Source organism: Ictalurus furcatus, chromosome 24, assembly GCF_023375685.1.
Source record: "Ictalurus furcatus strain D&B chromosome 24, Billie_1.0, whole genome shotgun sequence".
Lineage (NCBI taxonomy): Eukaryota > Metazoa > Chordata > Actinopteri > Siluriformes > Ictaluridae > Ictalurus > Ictalurus furcatus.
Genome location: NC_071278.1, coordinates 7,841,452 through 7,856,264, shown reverse-complemented (window position 1 = coordinate 7,856,264; position 14,813 = coordinate 7,841,452). Strand labels below are relative to the sequence as shown.

General features: G+C 38.7%; 1 protein-coding gene across 1 annotated transcript in view; it reads left to right on the top strand.

The window, feature by feature from the left end:
• Positions 1 to 14,813, top strand: part of csmd3b (CUB and Sushi multiple domains 3b) — a 321,277-nt gene that overhangs the window by 228,786 nt on the left and 77,678 nt on the right. Inside the window, exons 39-43 of the mRNA XM_053613516.1 lie at positions 1,622 to 1,799; positions 5,201 to 5,346; positions 8,223 to 8,303; positions 12,360 to 12,473; positions 12,971 to 13,159. Coding sequence (XP_053469491.1) covers positions 1,622 to 1,799; positions 5,201 to 5,346; positions 8,223 to 8,303; positions 12,360 to 12,473; positions 12,971 to 13,159 — 708 coding nt within the window. The remainder of the gene's footprint in view (positions 1 to 1,621; positions 1,800 to 5,200; positions 5,347 to 8,222; positions 8,304 to 12,359; positions 12,474 to 12,970; positions 13,160 to 14,813) is intronic.

Below are 14,813 nucleotides of genomic sequence, written 5' to 3'. Positions count from 1 at the left end.
CATTAAGGCTCATCTGAATTTTGCCAAAACACACCTTGATGATGAACAAACCTTTTGGGAGAATGTTCTGTGGATGATGAGTCGAAAGTGGAACTGTTTGGAAGACAGGGGTCCCATTATATCTGGCGTAACTCAAACACAGAATTCCACAAAAAGAACATCATACCTAAGGTCAAGCATGGTGGAGGCAGTGTGATGATTTGGGGATGCTTCGCTGCTTCAGGGCCTGGGCAACTGGCAGTAATTGAGGGAAACATGAATTCTGCTCTCTACCAGAAAATCCTAAAAGAGAATGTCCGGTCTTCAGTCTGTAAGCTGAAACTCAAGCGCAACTGGATTATACAGCAAGACCAAGAGCACAGGAGTAAGTCCTAGTCCTAGAAGTAAGTGAAAGACTGATCTCCAGTTATTGGAAGCGTTTGGTTGCAGTTATTTCTGCTGAAGGTGGCACAACAATATTTTAAGTTTAAGGGGGCAGTTAGTTTTTCCCATGAGTGATAGGTGTTGGATCATTTTTTTTGCTTCAATTGAAAAACAATTTTTGCAACTGTATTGTGTTTTTGCTCAGGTTGCCCTTGATTTATATTGTATTTCATTTGAAGATCTAAAACTATTTAGTGTGAGATATACACAAAAACAGAAGATGGGATGGGGCAAATACTTTTTCACTGTACTGTACTTTCTTTTCCTGTTTAGCATAAGAGGATGTTAGTGTTTCAGTTTTACCCATTTAACTGGAAAAAAAAAATCGGCGTATATCCATTTTCCCCCTTACACTGACTGACTGTATGAGCTAGGGTTTGGCAGAACCTGAGACCTGTCAGCCACTAAGACACGAGTATTTCCACATGTCTTGCCTCCCTGAAGATAAAATATAACACTCCGTTCACTGAAGATACTAAATTACAACACTGCCATCTTCTTTTTTTGATGTTCAGTTACACTACAGGCAAGGTTACACCCCTTTATACTAAAAGCATAGACCCAGTTTGTGAACCTGTTGTCTACTGAGTAGTCATGATTTCTTTAAGCACATGCTCTTTTGATATTCAGTACACCTAGTGCACTCACAGTACAAATTGCACACACACGTGGTACAGTACACTCCAAACCAAAGTTTATTGAATAAAAAATATTTTCTGGCAAGGCATTTAGTATAACATCACTGTATATGTTATGTGTAACAATGCTTAAAACACCTTTACACCTGTGCATCCCTGTAGATCTCCTTTCAGTCCATCGCCAACCTCAGAAGGTTCAGGCCTGTTAAAAAAAAAAGCATTTTGAAAAGTGAATGTCCTTAGTTGTATGCAATATATCTTATTTCAAAACTAATGTGAAATGTGCATTTTGTTGCTTTTCTATTATTGCCAATAGGCTGGGAGAATGAGAGATAAGCTTAAGGCATTGATTCTTATCATTATCTCAGTGATATTTCGTTTCTTAATATGTCATGCATGGTTATGGCAAAAGCAACTTTCCTCTGGCTTGTGATAAACAGTATTTTAACTTCTCTTCCAAAATGAAATCATCGTTAAACCTCTGATGTGCTAGAATAGCAGTTTTTTTAATTAGTTCAAAGTTAACTAATGTAGGAAATGTCATTTATAATCCCTTAAAGCACTGTGTGGAGGAAACATTACTTCAATGAATGGCACAATCTTTTCCCCCGGCCACCCGGCTGAGTACCCGAACTTCCAGGACTGCGTGTGGAGCGTGAGGGTTCCCCCTGGCAATGGCATCTACATCAACTTCACTGTCCTCAGCACGGAGCCCATCTATGACTACATCACTGTGTGGTAAAGAGCTCATATGCATCTCATGACTATGTAATGATATATTTATTACCAAATCAGTTCATATCTATCAGCTTGTGATTAATAGCATGTGTTGTCAGCGCTGGTCTCTCAACTAGTAATGCTAGAAGGAAGTAGGACAGCTCTGCTGAGAGATTTGATGGATTACGTGGCTAAGAGTTAATCGAGCTCCATGTTGATGGAGCCACCGATCCCTCATGAGCCGAAAAGAGCAAACACTGTAAAGCTCATCCAGTATTGCTCTTTAAAATCCCATAAGCAACATTCCTGTGTGTGTGTGTGTGTGTGTTGTTTTTGTTTGTTGTTTTGCATTTTTAAACCAAGTAGGCAGAATGGTGGCTTTTTATGTCACACAGATGTTTAAACCATCCATGCACAGGTTTGTACAAGTTCATTCACATAAAAAACAACAAGCACTGCTCAGCTATGAGAGTTCTCCAAAAATGTTCTGGTCACTAAATATTTATAGCTTATTATGCTATTTTTTATTGTATTTTTTTCCTGTATTCTCTTTATAGTAAGATATTGAGGCATAAAATGTGTAAGAACTGCTGTCTTCCATTTCATTTTTGCATTTAAATGTTTGGATGCATTATTAAACAAGGTTAAAAATCTTTGCATTTCCCATCTCATTTACATTTCCTCTGAGCTTTGTCTCTCCTCTTACCCTTTAGGATGAGAAGCTTGGCCAATTAAATCTTCTTCTGAGTTATTGCCATAGCTACCATTTTGTCTCTCTGTGGTTAAAAAAAAAACTAATTTGGTGTGCTGCTTTAGTCATGCAGAAAGAAAGACTATATAGTCAAAGGGTTCTACTGCTAGTGCCGATAAACAGCAATGAGTAACGCAAAATAATAATAATACAATTAAATAGGCTATTGAATACTTCTAGAAGGCAGAAGAACTTTCTAATATGAATGTGTTTTGTAACTTGGCATGCAGGGTGTTATTATTTGTGCCTGTCGATTATGGGAAATGATGTAACTGTGGGGGATGATAAAACAACGTAGTAAGAGTCAGGTTTTACACACAAACTCGGTTTGAGGCAGCCTGCTGTTTTAAATAGCTGTGCTTTTTGAGTAATGGGCCTTCACAATATTTCGACAATGCCATTTCATGAGATGTGTAATAATGTATTGAATAAAACACAGCATGACACCCAGGAATTAATGTCCGTTTTGCACTGTAGGTTAATAGTATTACACTTTTTTTTTTTTAGAGGAATTCTGAAGGCTTTTTTTTATTTATTAATGATGTCTGCACTACACACTCTCCACTACCAACCACTTTAAATAATGCATCTGCAACTGAGGTAGAGACTACAGTGCTGTTTTGTTTTTGTTTTTTTAAATCCCATGCTGGATTGTGTATTTGTTGTTTGTTTTAGCCTTTGTTACAAAAGAAGCAAGGAACAAAGTATACAACCTGAGATACACAAACTTTATATTTCAGTTCTCCCGCTGACTTTAATGAAGGTGATCTAGATAAAAGAACATCTGTTATTATTTCATTAGATGATTAATACAGGGATATACTATGTAGACAAAAAAAACTGTCTCTTGCGTTTGCTTAGTACTGACACCAATTGCAGGGCAGGTGACCCCTGACCATGATCAAATCTAACAATCTAATTTGAATACTTATCATGGAGGATCAGATGTCTGAACAACGTTCATGTTTGAACCCTGAATCACATTTCATGCATTAATTAAAACACCAAGTTGGCTAGAAAACCTCTTATTAATGCAGTGATCACACTTAGCTTTTTTCCCCTAATCATGAAATATCAGCAAATATTTTTCATGCAGTCCTCCAGGAAGCGGCAACAGGATTATCAAAATGAGACGGGTTTTAAAAAGTAAACCCAAAAGTCTTTAAAAGATTGGGAAAAGTTGAACTTTTCAGAAAGGCACTGAGTGATGTCGAACAGTTTTTAAACACCTTTTGTTTTTTATATTTCAGAAACTGCAGATCTCCTGGGATTTTCACTCATAACAGTCTCTAGAATTTATACAGAATGGTGCAAAAAACAAAACACACTGAGAGAGAGACAGTCCTGTGGGTGGAAACGCCTTGTTGATAAGAGAGATCTGAGGAAAATGGCCAGATTGGTTCGAGCTGTCAGGAAGGATATAGTAACTCAAATAATCACTCTTTACAACCGTAGTGAGCAGAAAAGCATCTCAGCATGAACACAACAACAAACCTTGAGGTGGATGGACTACAACAGCAGAAGACCACATTGGGTTCCTCTCCTGTCAGCCAAGAACAGGAATCTGAAGCTATTATGGGCACAGGCTCAACTAAACTGTGTTTTTGAATAGTGATCTTGTGTATGACTGTGTTTTTCCTCACCTTAGTTTTGTGCATTTCCTAGCACTCTGATCTCTGTTTGCTGATTTTTATCTTTTTTATTTTTGACCTTGTTTTTCTCTGCTGACCCTGCCTTTGCCTTTGCATTGGATTTTTTATTTTATTTTTTTTTGCATTCTTTATTGTTAGTATCGACCTGGATTGTCTTGACCTTTGTTTTTTTATTAAATAAAACCTCCAGCAAATGCATCCATACGCTACATCTCTGTATCCCTTGTTACACATACACCATATATATGGTATAGATATATAGAGATATACACTCGCTGGCCACTTTAATAAGACAGGTGAAGGTAGGAAAACAGATCACATGTTTACACGTACATATTTCCAATCTTGTTTAGTTTCAGTGAGCCTGTGCCTCAGATTCTTGTTCTTGGCTGACAGGAGTGGAACCCAATATGGTCTTCTGCTGTTGTAGCCCATCCACCTCAAGGTTTGATGTTTTGTGCGTTCTGTACTGCGCCTTGTGCCCGATGCTTCCTGGGATAGGCTCCAGGTTCCCCTCCGACCCTGTAGGATAAGCGCTAAAGAAAATGGATTGAGAGAATTTTTAATTAAAAATTTTTTAAATCATCCTTTTTCTATATTAATATTTCTAGCCCTGTCACTAGTCCATCAGCTAAATATTTCATAAGTACACATGATTGAATAAGCTGCAACAGTGTATCTGCTACAGAACCCAAGCTGGTTCATTTTTAAAAAATTAATGCTTAAAAAGTTAATGAACCACAGTTAGTTTTTCACGCACTGAATGGCTCTTTTAGAGTATTTTTAAGTTGGGTCCCCTAAAAATCTGTGCTGGGGCTGCACCTGGACTGCCATTTGACAAAAGCTGCGCCCTAGACTAACACATGCACATAGATTTTTGCTGTATTGTGTAGGAGTATCTTTGGTAGGCTCTGTGTATGCAGACCCTGTTCTTCCATCCTATTTGGAAAATAACATTGCACAATAAACCATGGTATACATCAGGTCTGTTTGTAACCAGTAACCTATGACTGTGACAGGGATGGACCAGACCAAAGCTCACCACAGATTGGGCAGTTCAGTGGGAACACAGCTCTGGAGTCGGTGTACAGCACTTCTAACCAGATCCTCATCAAGTTCCACAGTGACTTCAGTGGCAGCGGCTTCTTCGTCCTGAGCTACCATGGTGAGAGGTTCAAAGATGAGCATCCACAGACCTCCCTTTATATTGTCTCCATTTTCCCCAAGGGTTCCCCAAATGGCTAATGTGCATGAACAGTTTGGTCTATATACTACATTTTCATAGAGGTGCACTTGTTTGGGCCACCAAAATGTTTGTATAATTGTATTCCATACACAAATGCTTATATGCACAGACACCAATAAGCCCAGAACTGGCCACAGATTGCTCCTACACTGACTACATTGACATAAACACCTTAGGAAGCTAAGTAGGCACTGGACTGATCGTTGTCTGCTTGTGTTTATGACTTGTGACATGCTTCCATATTGATCCTCTGCCTGTGGCAAGCATCTACCCTAACTAACAAGTGCAATACCCTGAGAGAGAAAAAGACAAGAGGGGAATTGTTTTGCTTAAATAGCAGTCTAATCATTTAGGCAGGCCACTATTCCCTTTAGCCATACTGTACACGTGTATACACTTTCTGCAACTACTGCCAATAGTAAATGTCATTTATTTTGATCATTTTAGCAACGTAAAGACGCTTAGTGCACCAAATCGTGTTATCACAAGAGCACTCTAATTTATTCTCTGTGAAACCACTTCAGAAGTTATTAATTGTCTGTTTACATATCCTGTAGCCTACCAAGGAGAATACTGTGTCTATCATTACAGCATTGATATTTGACCTGGAATTTGTTGCTTCTAAATAATCACTTTAGCTTTTATACCTAGTGATTACATAACCAAATGAGGCATCAAGTGAAAAATCTTTTGTTCAGAATATAGCATTAGTCATGCCTCTTGCATGGCATTACCAGCCATTAAGTTGAGATTCACACTGTGATAAAGGAAACCAAAAGTGATCAGCTTAGAAATATGGTCAAGATTAATTGAGCTGAATTGAAGAGGTATTAGATGAAGACACTACAGCGAGGTTCTCAATAGAAATGAACATCTCGACTGAGTTTCCTTTTGCTTTTTCAGCTCCAGAGCATTTGGTCAATGATTATAGACTGAAATGGAGATGCCCTCATGGGGCTGTGGAGTGTACTTAAGCGTGCACAGTAAGACTTTAATACTGAAACTCTGCATATTGGGACTCAAAGCTCTGATGTAACTATAGACGTGAGTGGTATTCCAAAGTTATACATGTGGGGTGGAATTTGTGTAAAATAGAGGTGTCTCACATTCACAATTCTCAACTTGTATTGTTCTTGTGCAATACCAGCCTGATAAAGGAGAAGTTCAGTCTGACAGTTTGATATAAAACCTTGTGATTTCATGACTTCAATTTAGTATTTCGTAGCTTCATTAAGTGTGCACATTTAGCTGTCAGAGCACGATATGAAAGAAAAAATAAAATGCAAAATAATAAGGTGTGCTGGATCAAGAACTATTTTATAAGCTGCCGATAATGAGAGTTGAAAGACATATTGTTAAACCAAATTTACAGCAGTTAATTACTATTAGGACTGTTCCTGCAGCAATATATGAATATATTACTACATACTAGAATCCTATTTGATGTTTATTTCAATGATTGGCATCTTCTCGTTTATATATTGTTTTTTTTGGCAGGCGGGGGGGGGGGGGGTTTGCTTTTATGTTACATCATACTGCACTTGACAGCAAAGAAAAAACTCTATTTCCTTCTTCAGTCCACATTTTCTGTCTGTCATTTATTTATTTATTTGTTTGTTGGGGGGGGGGGGGGTTCCTGAAAATTGACTTCAGCAGCTGCATAATCCAACTCTGAATACAAGCATCTTTCCCTGTATAAATACTGATGCAACTTTTGGCCTTAAGTCTCCAACTCTGAATTCATCCCATGGAGACTAATAAAGAATGTCACTGCTGTCTGTGGCTGCCGATTAGATCCACATAGCTATTGAACATAGCAATAGGACCAGACCTTAGATGCAGGCTTATTGGGACGTAGGAATCCAGACGCCTAGTGGACTTCAGTAAGGAATATGTTGGAATATGTCCTGCATGTCTAAACTTGGCTTATCATTAGACAGGATGACACAATGTGTCCTCCAGCTCCTTTCATCAGCTACGCATGTCCTTAGTAGTTCAAACATATAGATCTCCATCTTAATCAGCTTGCTGTTCCTACAGTTGCAGCTTCAGAACCTCAAATAGTCTGGCCAGCATCAAGATCCTGATCAAGGTTTATTAACACACAAATTATGTGATGCTACTTAAAGTAATTAACAGATGCTTTTATCTATATGAGTGGGAGAAACTGTGATATAATAATAATGACATGATTGCACTAGCCATGAAACCTTAGGAGACTAATTAAGTGATTTATCCATTAGGTGTCCAGGGATTTGTGTTGTGCTTTTAACTGTTGTAATACCACATTCTACAACTTCTCTGTGGTTCTCTGACTTGCTAATTCATGCTTGTCTATGTTTAGGAGATGTTAACCAATGCAGTGCGTCATAGAGGTGCATAGGAGCATTGCTCCTGTGTGACTGTGATGCAGAGAGCTTGCACTGTGATAGTCATCATTCTGCACACTGCAGTGTCACCATATTTAATCACATCATTAGCTGCCTCTGCAGGTGCCCCTGTCATTAGCTGTGCCTCAATGCCAGCTCAGCATGGCCTCCGCTTCACTTTGCAAAACACTCTCATGCAAATGGCCAGCTTAGGAAACAGCAGCGGCACTGGTGCAAGTTGATTAGATTTCCACATGACTGTTTAGTCTTCCAAATCCTACTGTTTTTCACGTCTTCACCCTTCCTCTCTCTTTTAGAAACCCAACATAAATCAGTAGTCATTTTAAGGTTATGCAGTTAGCACTTTGTGATTCAATTCCCCGCTCTGTTGTAAAATGTTTTATTTTGGCTTCTCTTTGGCTACAGCCTACCAGTTACGGGTGTGTCAACCTCCTCCAGAAGTGGCCAATGCAGATGCTCTAATGGAAGACACAGAGTTTGAGATTGGTAAGATGGTTTTTCCTTCTGTTTCAGTAATGTAAGCATTCACAAATCTTACTCGTCCATATATAAAGAAAAAATATGCCATTTAAAAATATTTTTAAGCAGTATTTAAGCATTCAAGACTCTGGGGATAATTATTTACTGCCGTGGGGGTGGGAGTGGCTGTGGCTCAGGTGGTATTGTGGGTTGTCCACTAATCCCTGGCCCCGCCACATGCCGAAATGTCCTTGGACAAGACACTGAACCCAAAGTTGCTCCCAATGGCAGGCTAGCACCTTGCATGTGTGAGTGTGTGCGAATGGGTGAATGAGAAACACTGTAAAGCACTTTGTAGTACTGTGCAGAGCTTGCATGTTTTCCCTGTGCTTCAGGGGTTCCTCCTCTAGCCCAAAGACATGTGTTGTAGGTTGATTTCCAAATTGTCCATAGTGTGTGAATGTGTGTACGATTGTGCCGAGTGATGGTTTGGCACCATTTGATTTTCATTAAGGCTGATATTTTTTCAGCTTTCTTCACCAACACATTTTTATCATGACATCAGCTGTGATTGAGGCAGCTCATGTGACATACACCCTACTCCATCACCTATTATTCCTTTAAATGTTTCTGGAGGAGAAACTAAAAGTCGATTGAGCACAAATTGCATAAAAGGGCAGACAATAGAGTAGAGTTTAATGGGGGTATTTTTGAAGGGTTCAAAGGGTTTCTGTTTACCATCTTTCGTATTTGGAGGAAAGAAGGCATGAAACCAGTAGAGCATTACAGACTTAAAACACTTAAAAACACATTGATAATTACATTGATCAAAAATTCTGCTGCCTACCTGCGTTTAAATGTGTGTGTGTGTGTGTGTGTGTGTGTGTGTGTGTGTGTGTGTGTGTGTGTGTGTAATATTGGTGAGACCTTTTGATGCATTTCTCAACTCTAATAGTTTTATTGTCAAGCTATTGTTAAATATTAGATTTTTGCCCTTCCATCTAATATTGTGATTAGCCATTATTTGTCATGACTATCAACATTATCCAGTACTAAGTATTTAAGTATTCAAATATTTAACCCAAAGTTATAAGCAGATCCAATAAACAGCTGACAGTTGTCAGCCATCTTACCTAGCACCAGAAAGTGTCTGAGAATACCAGTAGTTTGTAGCCAGTTACCAAACACTGAGTGTGAGAAAGGACCTCCATGGACCAACATAGTTTGCCAGAACATAAGTAAATATTGGATCACTATTGTTTTTTTTTTTTTTAAAGCTGCTGTCGAGTTTTAGGATTAAAAAAAGAATAAGAATAAGAAAAAAAAACCCCACAACCTTTGGCACACAATAATGTCCAGCTGCTAGCATTACCATTCAGCAGTGAACATGGAGGATACCGCACAATGGCAATATTGTTATCCTCCGTTTTGTATTCAGGGCTGAATAAGTAAGGAATCGTGCAATAGGCTAATAGCATGTGTTTAGTGTATTTATTTGTATCTTGGTTCTTCAAGCTTGGCTGACTAACTTTAGCTGGCTAGTTTGCTACTGTCAGCTCTGGGTCTGTGTTGTGGAGCCAAGCACATCTACATCATTGCCGTTCTCACATCTGAAACAGAGTGCTGAGTGGAACACAGCCAATCCTCTCACCTTCTATAATTGGCTAATTACTCTGTGGTGTACAGTCTCTTGTTGAAGGCATACTGATGGTAGTGAACTAGCCAGCTAATATTAGCTAGCTATCCAAAATTACAGAGCAGACACAATACACACACACACACAGAAAGGGAGCAGGCACTTTGGTCAATTCATGCTCTGGCAGACACAGACAAGTACACCAAGCACATACTATTAGTCAACTAGCTGGCTAACATTAGCTAGATAACATTATGTAAAAGAACTGGCATCCTTTCCTGTGTGTATTCCAGCCTAATTGCCAGAGTTTGCCTGGAAACTGAGATCGGCTTCGGTTTCTTGACCAGGATAAAGTGTTTACTGAAGATTAATAAATGGTGAATGAACTTCACAACTGGGATGCTTATTTTCATTTCACTAAATATGAGGCTGATTAGAGAACAAATAAAATGTCTCATTGCGTTAGAATGAAGTTGTATATTCTCATAATAATAATAATAATAATAATAATAATAATAATAATAATAATAATAATAGCCAAACCTACTCTTCTGCCTAAAGTTGTCATATTATGATGTATCTATGATGACATATGAGTCAGAATGTGCCAGAAGCAACCCATCAACTATATAACTGTAAATGACTTTTGCAGTCAGCTTAGGAACATATTTCAGACTATTATTTCTCCACTGATCATGTAGTTACAAAGCTACTTATTGCAGCTTTAAAACATAAAATACTGATCCATTATCAATCAGTATTGATTGTACTGATCCATTATCCATTATCAATCCATTATCAATCAATACATTTGACAACATTTTGTTGTCAAATGTATTCAAAGAGCCTTTTAGACAATAGCGCTATCAGTTCCAACCCAAATACCTTGTTTTTAGTTAGATCTGGTTATACCACAGCACTGTTCAATTCTCTGTTCAATTTGCAGGTGGGCATTCATTTTCTGCAACAGCACTGCTCTAACAGTGGTTCCAGCTGTATTTGAAATGATAAGTTTACATTAATGTGCTCAATTTAATGCGTTATCATTTCCACAGTAACAGCTCAATCACAAGGACTTATGCAACAGATAATCCACATAATCTAAGGCTAATAATAAATGGATTTTAAGTGTTGTTATTTTTCAAAGAAAACGTGTTATGTTTCCATCCACGTATTTCTATGTGAATTTTGGGATATCGCAGTTTGTCAAGAAAACGCTGGATGGATACACCAGATGCAAAAAATCTCCAAAATGCACATAAAAAACAATTGAGGTGGATAATTTTTTTTATTCGATAAGATAACATGCCCATACACTACAATGGAAACACATGTACTGAATAAATTCCTAGATAAAGTCATGTGACTTTCCTCTGCAAATCATGTGATTGGATAATTGGCTCAAAAAAGTAAAATTGGCAGAGTTTCCCCGGTTGCAACAACTTCCATTTGTAAGTTCCCCCGGAAGCGAGTGAAGATTTTGTTCTCTTATTCTCTACACATGGGATGGAAACAGTGCTTATTCACACATGTTTTATGTCATATTCCAATTTTTTGCATAAATGAAATTCTCAACTAGGATGGATACATAGCTAATGACTTTGTTAATATATATTTTACATTTATAGAATGAATCTCCAGTGGGAAATCTTCATTGATAGAGAAAGTATTAATGATTGAGGAGTTTACACTTTTTGGTATCTCCAAAAAAAAAAAAACCTTAACACAAAATCAAGAAAAAACACAATATTTGCAGGAGCTTGCAATTTTTCAGAATTACTGCAGATTTTCCGCACATTTGGACGTCATGTGACATCATCACAACGTGCATTTAGCCATTCGTGTGCGTCGAACATGGGTACAGCTAAAAGGTCTCATTTACCAACAAACATCACTGCAAAAGACCATACAAAACTATTTCATGCAATTGCAATTTTGCCAATTCGAGTAGTTTTCCCAGAAAAAAAAAAAAAACTCCACAAAGTGCATCGCAAATTTTGAAAAAAGCTGCAGCAAAATCAAGCCTTTCTGTCCGCAACAATCCCAAAAACACTCAGCGAAATCCTGTATGGACTGAAATACCTGCATACTGTATGGCATCCTGCTTATGATCACCAGCTGCTGACATATGATTGTTTTTTAGATTAGGAAGTGTGGATGATAGCATCAATAAAGAAAATCCACGATATACATTTCAGGCCTTTTTTTTCCAGGCTGCCAACAAGTTAGAGAGCATGCACACACTATTTCACCACTACCAATCCAATCCAGGTTTACAGCTCAATTAAGAGTTTTTCAAACTTCAATTAATAAATATTCCTCACCTTCATACCGATGGCATCTATCTCCATTAGGGCTGTGGAGGTTAGCTGTCCCTCTTAATTAAACAGTAGTTTAATCATTGTATGCTTGCTCTCCCTCATTTACTCCTTCCTTCTCCCTCTTAGGTGATATTATCCGTTATCGCTGTCACCCCGGGTTCACCCTGGTGGGGAGCGAGATTCTTACATGTCGGCTGGGTGAGAGGCTGCAGATGGATGGCCCCCCTCCCTCCTGCCAGGGTGAGCTGTTTACAGTGTCTTCATACCATTAAGGGGGGGCTTAATTTCATTTACTCCCTCCTTCATGTACAATGATTTTAAAAGATCTACTTGATGATGAAATCCACTTAATGATGCACACCAGCACAGATTGGTGATTTCTATGCTCTAACAGTCCCATAAACCTGGAAATGAGTTGATGAGTTGAATTAGGGGTATTTAACCAGGCAAATCATCAAGCTAGACTCCAGCTATTCAGGGTAGGACTTGGGTACCCCTGGTTGCTCAGGACCTGTAGTATACAGAATAGCATATAAATAAATCTTACAAATCTTACAACTGATATGTAATGACTATGTTCACTTAGACTATAATATGCAGAGACTCATCAGACTGAAAGATGACCACAACCAACATACTGTATTATCTCATCTTCGATTTTTGCTGTAAATCCCTGTAAATATAATAGCCATATAATGTCAAATCTAAAAGTGCTGCTCTTCTGTTTGCTGTATCAGTGCAATGTCCAGCTCACGATGTGCATTTTGACTCAACTGGAGTGATATTGAGCCCCAGCTATCCAGACAGCTACCCCAACCTGCAGATGTGCTCATGGAGTATCAACGTGGAGAAAGGCTACAACATCACTCTACACTTCGAGTTTTTCCAGACGGAGAAGGAATACGACATTCTCGAAGTTTTTGATGGTACGTAGTAGTTTTAAAACTCTCATAGCTGCAGCACTCATGACAAATAATTGTCATTCTGCAGTACTGCAGTGGCAACTTTGTGTATTTTGGAGGTTTTTTGTATTTTGTTTTCATTAATATTTTATTAAAGCTTAGGTCTGTACTGCTACATGTTCACTTCAAGAATAATAATTAATGTAAGTTTTTTTTAAAAATGCTAAAAAATAATGATCTTTAGGAGCCTTTTTTTTTAGGATTTTTAGGATCCTTTCATAACAGTTTTTGTTAAGTGAAAATGAAGACGCTAGACAGGCTCAAATAACACCTTTATATACAATGAGAGAACACCACAGCTCGTAGCCAAAATGCATAGCCAGAGACCTGTTGGCTTTTTGTTGAGGGCACAAACACAGTATGTCACATCACCAGAAATATTATAATCAGGAGTGGATACATAAATTCATATGCTGCTGGGATTTAAGTACTCAATTATTTTCCATAGTCTGCATTAATGCACATAATTAGTTGGTTAGTTGTTGCTCTTTAGCCTAGTTTGGATTTGCCCAGTGGAATAGCTAAGGAATACTTGCTACATATGTACTGGGCAGTGAGAATCCTCTAGATACCTTCTTGTATGCATACCGAGACCTATAAGCAGCCACATACATAGTGCAAATATTTGCAGTAAATATTGCTATCACCTTTTCCTAGAACCTTCATGCCAACTTAATGTCAGGTCAAAACCGACTCAAAATGATAAGGAAGCACAGTGGTTATTCATGGGTCACTGCTGCATATGATTTTATCAATATTTTGAAAGGGCGTGGAAGGGGGTGAGTATGGGATAGATGGGAAGCACTCAGACTCCGTCTCCAAGGGGCTTGAGGGCATGACTCTAGGAGGGCAAGTGCTAGGAAGTCAGGAGTCTTGTGAACACTGGAACACAAATGGATTGCAGTGACCTGAAAGTGCCCCGACATTTACATTTTACATTTATGACATTTGGCAGATGCCCCTATCTATCTACATTTATCTAATTTATACAACTGAGCAGTTGAGGTCTTAAGTTAAGGGTGTTACTCAAGGTCCCTGGCGTGGTAGCTTGGAAGTGCTGGGATTTGAAATCTCAACCTTCCGGTCAGAAGTCCAGGGTCTTAACCGCTGCGCTAAATGAACAAGAACAGTCTGCTTGGCCGTGCTGGTTTCCTGACTCTGGAAGTCCAGGGCTTCATTGGCAACTCCGTCACATGGGGAAGATTACACCAGGTTAATTTTGGGCAGAGCGGATTGCGCTAACACCCCTTGACACTATGCATAAACCAGTTTGTGGAGAGCTACCACATAGCCTGGTGTAGGTGTCCTGCTGCTGGGACTGAGGTGTGAATCAGCTGCCTTTCAGAGGAATAAATTTCAGTAGACTGGAGTTATTGCTTTAATGGTAGCAGTAAAATGGCTGACCTTTAAGTACCTCAATAAAATTCTTGCAATGTTGCGTAGTGAATTCTGCACAAGAGCAAATTTAATGCTTGAACCATGGGCTGTTGCCAATTTGAGTGGCAGTCCCAGCCTGTCAGTGACCCAGACACATTTTCACACATTGCTGAGGCTGGAATTGAACATGGTGGCTCAACTAGTAGGTAATTGTCCACTTGGAAAAGTGTCTTAGACATGA